Genomic DNA, 14,552 nt, shown 5'->3' on the forward strand with positions numbered 1-14,552 from the left:
AGACAGGGGTTTTAGGAGGTAGTTGAGGTTAAAGGAGAGTCATAAGGGTGGCGTTCTAATCCAGCAGGACTGGTGGGCTTCTAACAGGAAGAGGGAAAAGCGATCTAGCCATGTAAGGACACAGTGAGAAGTTGGCAAGCCAGAAAGAGAGCTCTCACCAGACCCTGACCACACTGGCGCCCTGATCTTAGACTTTCAGCTTCCAGACTGACCAAATAAATTTCTGTTGTTGAAGCGACCCAGTCTGTGGCATTTTGTACGGCAGCCGAGACGAAAAAGGGTCCATAATCCCATAAAAGGGTTAAGATCTAAGAGGCCTGAAGAGCTCTAGGGTCCCTTCCCAAAACTGGCCAACTAAGGGTGGGATGGCCCCGCCTCTACACACCCATCTTCATGAGTGTCCAGTTGCTGTCCATCTGCTTAGCAGCCTGGAGAAAGTAGCGCCCGTCGGTCCACATGGCTGCATGCTCTTCCGTGATGATGGCTGTTCCTGGAGCAAGGGAGCAAAGAAATGAGAAAGTTTTCTGACAACCACCCACAAAACAACAGCAGATGGACAAGTACGGTGAGAGTACCAGCTCTTGGGAGGCCTAGCCACCAGCAGCACTCTGAATGGGGAAGACAGGCCTCTGACTCCAGGGTAGCCTCTGGGCAAGAGAACACAAAGCCACTGAGCACCAGCTGTACACCACGCTCTAAAGAAGACAGTCCTGAGATAGCCCAGGCTGCCTGGACACTGATCCCTGCACAGAAAGGCCCCGACCTATGCAGCATGAGTCAAGGCCAGTAGAACAGAGGCTTGTGAATCTACAGCCCAAATGGCTTCATAATCAGTAAGAGAGAGGTAGAAACAGTTCTGTGCAGCAATCGCTGTGATCTTCTCCACCAGACACCCCAAAGGAGTGTGTCACCTTTCCCAAGAAAGACCAACCAGACCCTGTTGGTGTTCCCGATGATTCAGTGGGAATTTGTGCCTTCCACCTCTACCTGCCCTCAGTTCCCACAGACCTGGCAGAACTTAGGGCTTTTGGCAGCGGTGTCAGCCAAAACCAATGCTAAGTGCCAACCAACACAAGCACTTACATCAAAGGAAGCAGTAGGCTGAGAGAGGGGCTCTCGCCAAATCTAGCTAGCTTAAGGGATGCAAGAATCAAGTGGGAAACACACCCTAAATCTCAAGTGCACAACAGCTTTGGAAAAGTCAGGGCAGGGACCAAAGAGGCTAAACATAAACATTACTTAAGTCAAAAGTGAAGCGAGAAATCAAAAGCCAGCCATTTGGAGATTTAAGCAGGACCAGTAAGATAAGGTGGGGGTGCTGGAAGATATTAGGGCCCTATTTATTATTTGTAGTGCTAGTTGCACAGGTATATTCAGTCTAATTGATGATTTTCTGTACTTATGTTATATTCAATACAAAGTTCAAAAACATTTTTTAAGTAAAAACTTTTTAAAACTTTAAAAGCAAAGGCATACAGAAAAGGGTCACTAAAAGGGGACTGTCGGGAGCCAGAGGACGCTGGAAACTCACACTTTTCTGGAGGGGCTCGATGGGGAACGTCTGGTTTGCATTTTCTTTTTGGTACTATATCACAGGCTGGAACTCGTGCCAGTTATTTTTGGGAGGTGAACAAAAGTACAGAAAGAACAGAGAGAATTTAGCGACTCACCCGCAGAGCCATCGAATCCAGAGATGAAGGCCCGCCGACAGTCACACGGAGCAATGTACTCACTCTGGAAAACAAAGGGGAGGCACTGGACCCAGGCAGTCGCGTGCTGGCGCGGACCAGCTCAGCCGTGTGCTAGGCCCAGCACAGGGTACCAAGGCTGGCAAGTCCTTGGCACCTGCCTTCAAGGAACAGACGGTCTAGCTTAAAAGGCAAGCTGAACATTAAAAAAAAATTCAGCACACAGTGCATAAGACCCTAATTAATTAAGGGCTCAAAGAGCTTTTCCCATTAGCCTCTATTTCCTCATCTGCAGAGCAAAGCAAGTCAAGAGAAACAGATCAAAACTGCTCTTTCCTCACTGAGATCTTATTAAAAAAACAAACCAATAGCCTTCCCTCTTCCTTACCAGTGGCATTTAGGCATCTGTTATTTTTCTGAAAAGTAAGGCTGAATTTTGGTTTAAGTGCCAATAATTCTGTAACTTAAATCTCTTGTTTCTGAATTTTCTGTTTGTGTTCCTTTCTAAGGGAGCGTCACCAATTGCTCCCATGCAAACAGACCCTGTCCCTTCTTGTTACGGAAAGAGGGGAAACACTTCCTCCAATCCAGGAGGCTTTAGCAAAATAAAACATCATGTCCAAATCCAGGTCCTTCCCAGATGATAATCCCCCAGCCTCTGAATGGAAGGGAATTAGGGACTGAATTCCTAGGAAGAGAGTATGAGGCGACAGTACGCAACTTCTGGTAATAGTCAATGGGGCGTGTAACTTGCCCGAAGTCTCGCAGCTAGTTAAGTAGCAGAGGCAGGATTTGAACCTGGGCTGTCAGCTCCAGAACCTAGATTCTGAAGCCTTACACCATGCTGCCCCCATTTGACACATTATCTCATCCCCATGACGACTCTCCAGGATAAGACCAACATCAAATGAGAAGAGGGAGGTTCAAAGATAGAGTCTTTAAGTAACGTGCCCACTGCCAGGTCAACAGCAGGGCCAGGATCTCCTTGAGAACATACCTGCTGCTCTTCCTGTTAGTAGGTTTCTCCGAGCTAAAGTACCTGACAAGGTTAAGAATGCTTAGGATACAATATGGGGCTTCTGGCTAGACCCTGAGGCATTTTAGGTGGTCCACATGATGTCAGGGGAAAGGGTGCCCATGATTCACTACTGCTGTGTGAGTGAGAGCTTCTCTTTTCACCAAGGCAGCCACAATCATGTCCTCAAAACAGCCACAAGACCACTACCACAGAGATGCTAAAAAAAGCCAGCAGGTTAAAGGAGCTCTGAGCCACACCTGCCCTCTACCAGCCCAGCTATGTGGTCCACAACAGGTCGCATCACCCCTCCTGGGTGCAGTTCCTCATTTTGGAAAAGGGTCATTTCAGATTGTTAAATGCAACAACAGCAGCTGCCTGTTTTATCCCCAAACCATAAAGTAACATTTCATAGTTAGCACTAAGGACATAGAAATAAATAGCTGTCAAAGGTATCAACTGTAGAATCCTCATTCGTTTAATTAACCCAGTAATCATGGTGCAAGACTGAAAAAGGGGCAAAAATGGGTGGAGAGAGGGGTGTCACCCTTCTCCTAGGACTACTTTGAGGAACAGGAACTTAATGTTTAAAACAACTCACCAGGAACATAAGAGCGCTCTATGTTTGCAGTGGAAGGGATATTGTTAAGTTCCGCTTCCTGGCAGGTGAAAAAGCATCTAACAGGCTGGGAACACTGGATTAACAAAAATAACTCTTATGCTAAAAATCACAGTGCAGGAAGGCGCAGAGAGGATACTCTCGATCGACAAGGATGTTCCCCTGGCTTGGGGTTCTTCCACCTGTGACACACAGTGAGGACACTAACAAAGGTCTGGCAGAGAAAGTACTACTCATCTTGGCCAGCTGGGCTCTTCCACTCAGGGACACAGTTCTGGAGGAATGCTGCCCCCCAATCTGGGCAAGCCTCAGAGGAAGGACAGGGAACCCACAGGGTTTACCTAGAGTTTACGTACTCATCAGCAAAGGCAGGAGGAAGGTTTCTCTAAAGGAAGGTGACATATGAACAACAGGTGGAAATGTTGGGTTTGGAATCAAGATGAGGTCTGGGGCAAGAATGTCTAGACATGACCTAAGTGGTCAACGCGCCAGAGAGACATTGTTTACCAAATCTGTCACCTCCACATCAGCAGGCTAAACAGAGGCCAGACAAGCACTGGGCCCAAGCCTCCTATTCTTCCCCCAACCAGAAAGCTGGCAAAGCCCGGGCCCATTCTCCCCTGAGAGCAGCAAAAGGTCTAAAACAAGCCAAAGTTGTAGCATGCAAGTAAAGAAGCACAGAAGCACAGCTGTTGACTTCTTCTCCAAAATCCATCCAATTCCCTCCATCTGTAATATCAGTACTGAGTTCAAGCCTCCACCATCTCTACCTGGACCACTGCCCTTACAATCCACTCTTTGCACACACTCAGAGTGAGCTTTTCAAAACACTGACCACTTTAGACCTCAGACCTACGGAACTGCAAGATAATAAATTTGTGTTGTGTAATCCACTAAGTTTGTAGTAATTTGTTATAGCAGCAATAGGAAGGTAGTACTTTATCCAATAAGAAAAAGATAAGAAGAAATTATAACTGGAGCTTCAAACTCAGATGCCTTAGGGTACAGGCTGGTAAACTAAACTAGTGAAGCAGGACAAGGACATGTGTTTAGAGAGAGCGGCTCCTACTCAGCTCTGAGTCCTGCCGTGAAGGAATGCAGGCCACTCCCTGACAACCATCAATATTTTAGAAGATAAAGATATGTGTGTTCATGAGAGATCGCCCAATTTTTAAATTTTGGCATCTAATTCAAACAATGTAAATATTCAATAATACACAGCCAAATAAAGCATATCTGTAAACTAGAGGGATGATGGGCAGGGGGCGGGTGAAACTTAGCCATCTCTCAAACCCCAGCCTAAATGCACTGTCTTCCACAAGGCTTTCTGGCTCATCCAGTTTTCAACAACCTTCCACATCTCTGAATTTTACAGGAGCATCCTCGCTGGCATTTATCCATGCCCTGCCTTGAACGATGATAACCCTTCCTATTCACCTGATCTCACCCCGAGTGACTTTTTTTGTGTGTGCCCAGATGAAAAAGTCCTCAAAGGGAAACGTTTTACCAATGTGAAAGAGGTGAAACAAAAAACAGCAAAAGCAGTAAAAGGCATCAAAATAGGCGAGTTTGAATACATCTTTGCGCAGTGGGAAAACGTCTTGATAGGTATATGTTGCATCAAATGGAGAGTACTTTAAAGGTGACTGAAGTTTAAACATGTAAGAATACACAATTTCTTATAAATAAATTCTAGGTTTTTGGGGTCCCTCCTCATAATATTGGCTAAGATTTACTACATACCTACTAGTTGCCAATAGCTACATTCATTTCCTCCATTTCCTCTAATTCTAATCCCCAAAACTGCTCTGGAAGGAATCATCCTTCCCATATACAGACTGTTTAAAAATCAAAGTTCAGAGAAATAAATTATTTCTCCAAGGAACCACTGCTCTAAGTGGCAGAGCTGAGATCTGAGCTCAGGTCTGACTTTCAAAAGCCCTTGCCACACAACCAAGCGGCCTCTTTTATTGTGTAGAGAGACTGTGCACATCTGGTCTATACAACTGGATTGTAAACTCTGAGGAAACCAAGAACATGGCCTACATTGCATTTAGCTCTACCTTCATCAACCACATACAGATTTCCCCTATACCCAGGAGTCACACCTGTGGTTCAAGCCTGGCTCTCCCACTTAGTAGCTGGGTAAACCTTGGGCTCAACTTCATCTATTGATGACAAAAATGCCCACAATGGAGGGTTGAGGTGTCACATAAAGCAATCGACACATGACTCAGCAGGTGATGCACTAGACTCTATAGGAAACATAATAAAGTATGTTCCTGGAGTAGACAATCTAGCCAGCAAAATAAGACAGATATGCATGAAATATTAGCCCTAATAAATAGCCACATAAACTATGCTGGATATGCAACATCGTATTTACTATAGTTTCAAGGACACTCAGATCTGCTGTGAATCCATAGGCTGAGATCAGGGAGTTGACTGAGGCCACTATGGACAGGTAAGGAGAAGCCGAGAGCCATACAGGGAGGGGGAAAGATGCGAGAAGGCCAAGAAGGAAGAGGTGGGTGGGTGTGTGAGGGAGAGAGAGCGGAGGGAGGACACCAATTATCCTGACTGCTGGGGCAGAAAGTTCAAGGGAGTGGCAGCCGACAATCTTGGAGAGGGAGGCTGAAGACAATGGTCAAGGACTACAATCACACTTTTTTCATTGCTTTTAGAGAGAAAGGAAGGAGAGAGAGAAACCGATGTGAGAGAAACATCCATCGGTTGCCTCCTGTACGTGCCAGGACCAGGGATCAGAGGCACCCGGGCCAGGGATAAAATCCATAACCCAGGTATGTGTCCTGACTGGGATTCAAACCCACAACCTTCTGGTTACAGGACAACGCTCCAACCAACTGAGCCACACTGGCCAGGGCAATCAGAGCCCGGTTTTAAGAAGGAAAGTCAACGTGGCCACATGCAGATGACAAGGGCTAAGCAAGGCTGATAGCTGAGTGGAGAGATAAGCATAACTCAGGTCATTAGGGCCCCTGCTGCAGTGATGCCTTTGCCACTCCCAAGCCTTCACCCTCGTAAGCCGTGAGTCTGGCACGGTGCCTCAGACATACTAGGTTCTGAAACTAAATGAGCAAATGGCTACGTGTCCCACAGGTTAGATTGTGACCGGAGACAAGGGCTACTTGTCCCCAAATACTAAGGCAACGTCCACTCTTTGGCATTTTCTTCTCTCTTAAATGAAACCAAGTCAAGGTATGTGGGAAAAACAGCTTTATACCTTTTCCTTAGTGTATAGTTGCTGAAAACAGGCTTTCCATCCAGGACTTCATTTACCAGGCCACCTTGCATTTTGGAGGGTCACATGACTAGTGACTAGTTCTCACCAATGAAATGTGGGTGGAAATGATGCCTGGGTCAGGGTAGGGAATATGTGTGTGTCTTCACCATACTCCTTCCCCTCTGCCAGCTGGTGGTGTCATAGGATGGAAAGAGCCTAGATCCCTAAATCACTCTTCTTCCTGGTGAAAGGCTCCACACAACCAGGCCACTGAAACTTCAAGGCATATCACCACAGCTAGCATTACTCTGATTAACAGAATGGATAAAATTGCCCTGGGATGAAAATCACCACCCCCACCCCAGGAGAGAGTCTGTTTAAGAAATACAAAACAAAACAGGAAGCCGACTCCAGGAGGAATGAGAATAGGATACAAAGAGTTTAGGAAAATCTGATTCATGTCTTCCAGAAGGAGGAACCATAAATACAGTCAAAAACTCAGTTGGCAGAGTCACCCCTGACAGAACGTGAACCTCTGGCTACCCTGATCTTAAGAGGGGAGTGGGGAGCCTTAAAGATGGGGAGGATGAAGAATTCAGATTTCTAAGAGGTTCAGCCCCAACCAATGCCTCTCCTGGTTGGGCTCATGGTGCCCACCAACCTCAATGTTTGACTTAGATGGTCCCCGAAAGCACCCAGATTACCAGAGAAAATGGACAATTTCTCACTGTAAAAGGCCCCCTGGGCCCAAACTCATTAACACCACAAGCCTTGTTAAGAGTTTACATAGAAAAAGCCCTACAGCTGCAGAGAAGCAGACCCCTGGTGTGCCAAGTCCTTGCGTAATTATGCATTTGGGGTACGTTTTCTCTCTAACACAGAACAGTGTGTGGGTGTCTGTATTTGTCTTTTAGAAAATACACAGAAGACAGAATTCAAGATTCCCCTTCATTCTCCAGCACCCTCCCTTCTCCACCCAGAGGAGAAATTCCATCATCCCTGAATCTAGCCTGAAATGAAACAATTAGGAACAAGGGTTACAAAGAACAGCAAGCTCTCCATTACTGAGGAGGCAGATGCGGCAGGTCACACACTAAGCCAACCCATCCTCCTTGTCCTCACAGTCCTGGCAGGGACCCAGGATCCCACTGAACAGTCACCCCAATTATGCCCCACCTCTCCACAGAAACTGAAACAAGGAACTCAGGACTTCTTGTCTCTTTCTATGGATGGCACCAGAAACACCTGGCTTCCAGACTTCCCAATACCCCCTGCCATCTGCCTAGAAGGTCCACACTCGAGCTCTGTTCTCCTTCTCTGAACCCTTCCCCTCTTCTCTGACCCTAAAGCCAGCAGTCAAGCTCAAGCCCTCTGGGATCCTACAACAGCCTGCTAACAGGTTTCCCATGTTCTCTTCTCCAGTCCACACTGAACAACGCTCCCTCTGGTAAATCACGCCACTCCCTCTTTCAAAGACCTTCAGTGCATCCCTACTATCTAACAAAAACCTAAACTCCTGACTCTGGTGGTCAAGGACACCCATGACCAGTCACAGGGAGCTCATGAGTGGCCTTGACCAGGCCCCCCTTGTTTTTCCTCCTTTTTCAAGGTTATCATTATTCATGTTCTCCTACTTCCATGGATTTGCTTATGATATTTCTTGTACTTCTCTATCTCTTAAGCATTTAAATTCCACCTGTTCACATTCCAGTTAAATGTACTTCCTCCATGAAGCCTTCCTGGACCTGCCAGCTTAACATAGTCCCTCTCACCTATGAATTTAGTCCACACTTTATCTAAATTTGCACTGTCCATTACGGTAGCTATCAGCCACATGTGGCTGCTGAGCACTTGAAATGTGACTAATGTGCCTGAGGAACTGAATGTTTAATTTTGTTGCATTTTAATTCATTTAAACACAATTTTTAACACTGATGCTCAAGATCCAGTTACCAGAAAATTTTTAAGTATGTTTAGAACAACCTGGGTCTAGAAGCCTCCTTTTTCAACTGTAAACTTTGTGAAATATAAACACAGATCAGATATTTTCAATGAACACTTCACATTCAGATTGACATGTTTTGTAAATGTAAGGTGCACCGGATTAGAAGACAGACTATTATCAATACAAAAAGAAATGTAAAATAGCTCATTAATAATTTAATATTTTTTTATATTGGTGATACATTAAAATGATAACATTTTGGATATAATGAGGTAAATAAAATATATTTTTGATGACGTTCACGGTTTTTCACTTTTTTAATATGGCTACGGAATATTTAAAATTACACATGTACTCTACATGTTTCTACTCATAGCACTGAGCTGGTGCTTCCCTAACATTTTGTGTCAGCACCCGTGACTGGCTCATGTACTCTTAAAATCTCCTTAGGAGGCATCTTCCCTCATTCATCTCTGCAACAGTAATAACGACAATAGCAACATAATGAGACTTCTCAGGTGACAGACATGCTTTAAGCCTTTACATCTATTAATGCATTTAATCCTGACACCATTCCTATGGGGTGGATATGTCCCTATCCCCGTTTTGCAGATGGGGAAACTGAGACCCAAAGAGTTTAACTGATCCTCAGGAACCTGAGGTAATTTGCCTGAGGCCAAGCAGCTGGTTAAGTGTCAAATCCGGCATCTGAACCTAGACAGTCTTCAGAGCCCATACGCTTACCTGTATGTTAACCGCCTGCCCTCAGCACTTGCCCCAATACTGAGCCCTGAGCAGGCCGTCAGAAAACACGCACCAAATAAACACAACACAACTCCTCCCACCTTACAGGGCAGAAGGCGAAGCTACAACAGGAAAAAATTATAAAAGAAAAAGGTGAGGGAGAGGCGGAGGGAGTAGAGGACAGTACTAGCGTAAGAACAGAAGTTTACAAAGCTTAAACAGTGATGTTTGCAACAAGTGGCAGCTAATATAGAGCAAGCTTTATTTTATGTGCTTTTAGGATATTGTCGGAAAACACATGTTTCTAGGATTAGAGCCTCAACTGCCTAATCTAGGCAGGAGCCATACAATTCTGATATTCTAGGATCATTAAGTGATGAAAGCACAGAGGGAAAGCCTGGAGTATCGCCTGTGGTCTGGCCAGAGTCACTGCCATTTCCAAAATATAACAAAGAATTGCTCTGGGTATATATTAGGCCCCCACCTACTGTCAAAGAGAATTTTTAAAAATAAATAAGGCTATTGGACCAAAACCGGCTTTGTGATGACAAAAATAGTTGGCTCAGGAACAGCATCCAAGACCAAGAATATCAAGATAAACTTGCCTTGACTACAAGAGCCTCCCCTGCTAGTAATCATAGATATGTATCGTGACTCCAGGCAAAACAAAACTGAAACTGAAATACCAACACTATAAAACTTCTAACACACCCTTCACCAAAACCTTCACTTTTTAATTCAAGTAAGACTTACAGGTCAAATCTTTTTATATAACGAGGCCTCCCTGGAGGTGAAGGAACATAAAGTAGAACTATTAGGCATCTTTGGTTGTGGCTCCATGACTGCCTGGGAGACCTCTTTTGAAGGAGAGACCCAATTTCAGGCAACAGTGTGCTAGCAGAGTGTCATGGTTAATTTTGTGTCACCTTGGCCAGGCTAAGGGATTCCCAGAAAGCTAGCTGGTAGAACATTATTTCTGGAGGCATCTGTGACATTCTTTCTGGGAGAGATTAACACTTGAATCAGTAGACAGGATAAAGATTACCCTCACCAATCAAGGTACACGAGCAGCAGCCCATTCATTGAGGGTCTGAATAGAACAAAGAGGTGGAGGAAGGGCAAATTTGCTTTCTCCTGTTTATACTGAAACGTCCATCTGCTCCTGCCCTTCGACATCAGCATTCTAGGTTCTCGGATCTTCAGTCAGAGACAGACTTACACCATCGGTGCCTCTGCAGGCTGAAAGAGACCAGGAGAGCCAGAGGTACGGTTCTGTCCAAACCTGAAGATCTGAGAACCAGGGGAGCTGCTGCTGTGTGAGCTAATCCCTCACAAACTAAATCTCTCTACATACTCGTATAGCTCTCTCTACATATCCTATTGGGTTCTCTGGAGAACCCTGATTGATAGAGGGACTTACAGGAGACCCCAAACCAACTGCTACATAAAGTGGTCCAGACACAGGAACCACCATCCTGCTGAGACGGAGGCAAGCAAATCAGCCCAGGACAATGGCCTAATGCCTGAAAGGCAAGAGATAAAAAATACCACTTGTGAATTCAGCAGAGGATCCATGTGACGTGGAGCACAAGGCCAAAGGCTCAGGCCTGGGACTGACAGGAGGTGGAGAAGAGCCCATCATGGGGGCCTGGAATCCCTTGAGAACAAAGCCCAGGTCCACTCTTCTTAAAAAGTGGGGTACCTGGTTCCTTTACTTCTTATACCTCCTGTGCCAGCCAACCTACTTACTCATCTAGTCCTCAGTCAAGATGAAACTTTGGCTCCTATGAAGATGATGAATCTTATTCATCTATTCAAGAGAACAGAGGTGAATGGAAGAATTCTATTACCAACCCCACCCTAAACCTCACCAGTCACTGTCTACCAAATTTAATATTAACGTACCCAGCTTCTCCCGTGCCACCAACCCCCCTTCCAGCTCGGTCTTCTACTTCTCCTATACTCATACCTCGTACTCTCACCTCCCCCTCCATCTGCTTTTACAGGCTAAACCCTCAGCTTCAGTGGCCTCCCCTCTCCACACACTGATCTCCCCTTCCTCTCACCTCTTTGAGGAGCAAGTTCTAACCCATCATGATAGGAGAAGTGCTATTGTGGGTCAACATGGAACAGGAGTCCCCTAGGCCACCCATGAGACAGCTGTGGGAAGTCCATGGACATTTAAGTCTAAAAAATGCTCAATACTTCATCTAATTCTTAGAGTTACACAATGCACAAGAATATATTAAAGGCCCTGAGAAATTCTGTAATTAAGAAAGTATTCAAATGGGCAAAGGACTTGAACAGACATGTCTCTAAAGAAGATAGAAAAATGGCAAACAAGCGCATGAAAAGATGCTCAACATCAATTATCAATGGGGAAATGCTAGTCAAAACCACAGTGAGGTATCGCCTCATACCCGTTAAGATGTCAGTATCCAAAAAAACCCAGCAAATAACAAGTGTTGCTAAGAATGTTGGTGGGAATGCACAGTGGTGCAGCCACCGTAGAAAACAGTATGAAGGTTCCTCAAAAAATTAAAAATAGAATCACTATATAAGTCAGAAATCCAACTTCTGGGTATATACCCAAAAGAATTAAAAACAAGATCTTGGAGCGAACATACCCACGTTCACTGCAGAATTATTCACAAGAGCCAAGAGGTAAGAGCAACCTAAATGTCCAACAACAGATGAACGAATGAAGAAAACGTAGTATATATAAATACAATGTAATATCATTCAGCCTTAAAAAAGGAAATCCTGTTATAAGCTGCACCATGGATAAACCTTGAGGACATTATACTAAATGAAATAAGCAATACAAAATAAAAACAATACTTCATGATTCCACTTCTACAAGGTAAGCAGCCAAACTCAGAAATAGGGAGTAGAACGATGATTCTGGGGGAAGGTGGGAAGTTGTCCAACGGGTACATAGTTCTGAGAAAGGACGACGTTCTAGAGATCTGTTGCACAACAATGTGCATATAGTTAACACTACTGTACTGTGCACTTAGAAAATTAAGGAGGTAAACAATGCTAAGCCAAGAAAGTTCATGTTTCCAGGCAGGAGTCCCGTCTTGATGGTGTCCCCCAGTTAATATTAGCCTGCTACAGTCACAACCATTTGGTCCAGCAACTTTGAGGAGGGGCAGAAAGGAGGCCAGCTAACATGGAGGACGTCTTTTGGAAACTTTTCTCAAATACAGAAATACTCTTATCTGCCACCCCGTCCAACACGGTGGGCCCTCATCAGCCACATCTGTGCCATATGTCATCACACACACACATACACACACACACACATACACACAAAGGACCAAGGGTAAACACCAAGCTCCTAGCTCAATCTGGCATCTTGAAAGTAAAAGATAAAAAGATGCAAGTGTGGGAACTGTTGGGTGGCAACATATTTTACTATCTACCTTGTTGCGTAAGAAAGAAACTGATCTGCAGCAAGAACTGAAACCCTTCCCATCCCAGTTCTTTTTTTTTTTTAATTTTTGATTTATTTATTGTTTTTCTATTACAGTTGTCCCACTTTTCCCCCCATTCCTCCCCCTCACCCAGCCCACCCCTTCTCCCACAATCAATCCCCACCTTGTTGTACATGTCCATGGGTTATTTACACTAGTTCCTTCCAGTTCTTCCTCAGGGCTAGCTACGATCCCACCCCCAGGTCCATGAGAGCCTGACCTTGACATTGTATGACTGAGAGCACCATTCATAACCTGGAGCCATGCCAGCGCACTGGCCCTGACCCCAAACTCCTATAAAGTGTTTTTATTGCTCAAGCACCTCAAAGCAGTTTCTGTTACCTGTAACTAAAGACTTCTAGAACACCAACCATATTTCTCACTATTGCTTTTTACTTCCCTGGGCTTCTACTAGGGAACTGAAAAGCGCTCCAAGCTTCCCTGCTTCTCTGCCTAGAATCCCTCTCCACCCACCACCACTTATTCAACTGCACACATCCTTCAAGGTCCAGTTTAAATGCCTCCCCTGCCCATAAAGCCCTCCATCATCCTCCCCTCTCACCCTCAAACTTCCACAGCCCTCTGTTCAGATTTTCTTGATGGTGCTGCCACATTTCACCTTGCAAGAGACATGTGTATGCACATCTTAACTCCATTACTAAGCTGCATGCTTCTTGAGACCAGAACCATTCTCACCTTCATGTCGTGCATGAGACCAAAGGCAGTGCCTTGCATATTAGCAGAAGCTATAAAAAATACATAAGTATAGATGGCTCTATGGAAGAACAGTACTTTGTATATTGTCTTATCTCTCGACTAAACTGCAAGCACAGTGAGGGCAGGAATTTCATCTTCAATTAATCTTTGTAACCCTATCGTACTATGACCACAAAGACACGCAACCATTTGCTGACTCAATGGCCTGAAAGAGTAGATCCTAAAATCTTTTCATCCTTCTGCCTCTTGGCCCCATTACATGAGGTCTCCACCTCTGCAAACCCTATTCTCCCATATTTAAATCACTAGTGTTTTCAGAGGTAAAGGGCTTTCACTGAGTTGCTTTCATTAAAGATGGAGGTTGGGGTGAAAGGGGAGTGATATTCAGAACTAACCCTAAAACCTGCTAGGGTAGAGATCAATTAATGACTTTATTGATGTTCTTCTAGCTATGCCAGAGGATGTGGCAGACTGGATGAAGAGAAGGAGGGAGGACAGATAATTCTATTAGGGACAAGGCGTGACAGAGGAGATAGAGTAAAGTGTGTCAGCAACAGAAAGGTCTAGACTTCTGCCTCTTCGTTTGTCCACTAATTCTTCCACCATTTATTGAAAGCGGGCTATATTCATTGGAAACAAAGAAGCCAAAACCAAACCAATAGGCACTCAGTGGAACTCTACTGGACACAGGTCCCTCTGCCAAACCCTGAAGGACATGCTTAGCTGTGGGTTGACAACTACAGTCTGATAAACACATTGGGTCTAGGGGGAAAGAATGAAATGAGAGGAGAGACTGATGAGTTCTATCACCAGCCCATCTCCACCCGGTACCTGGTGGGCATCTCCCGATGGGATGATGTAGGCCTGGATCGGTTCTGTCACGTACTCCAAGTTCTTCATAGCTTGTCTCAGCTGCCGAAGCAGCTCTGAAGTTACCTTTGGAGGCATTCCGCCGTCTGCAACAACAGGAGACTTTGTTCCAAAACCAGCCTGTCCCATGCAACTCAATGACAATTCAGAGCCCTAGAGAAACACCCACTGTGTTCTGCCCCACTCTCAGATGCACCTCAAGCTGACCACCCACCATTAAACCAAACCCAA

General features: G+C 45.0%; 1 protein-coding gene across 2 annotated transcripts in view; it reads right to left on the bottom strand.

Moving 5' to 3' along the window:
- XPNPEP1 (X-prolyl aminopeptidase 1) overlaps positions 1-14,552 on the bottom strand; it is a 55,443-nt gene that overhangs the window by 26,182 nt on the left and 14,709 nt on the right. For both annotated transcript variants that reach the window (XM_090278560.1, XM_090278559.1), the window contains 3 exons: positions 14,283-14,407; positions 1,671-1,734; positions 386-490 (listed from right to left, as the gene is read on the bottom strand). In XM_090278560.1, the coding sequence (XP_090134686.1) occupies positions 386-490; positions 1,671-1,734; positions 14,283-14,399 (286 nt within the window). In that variant the 5' untranslated portion in view covers positions 14,400-14,407. The remainder of the gene's footprint in view (positions 1-385; positions 491-1,670; positions 1,735-14,282; positions 14,408-14,552) is intronic.

The sequence above is a fragment of the Furipterus horrens genome, unplaced genomic scaffold (assembly GCF_987537825.1).
Source record: "Furipterus horrens unplaced genomic scaffold, mFurHor1.1.pri manual_scaffold_5, whole genome shotgun sequence".
Taxonomy (NCBI): domain Eukaryota; kingdom Metazoa; phylum Chordata; class Mammalia; order Chiroptera; family Furipteridae; genus Furipterus; species Furipterus horrens.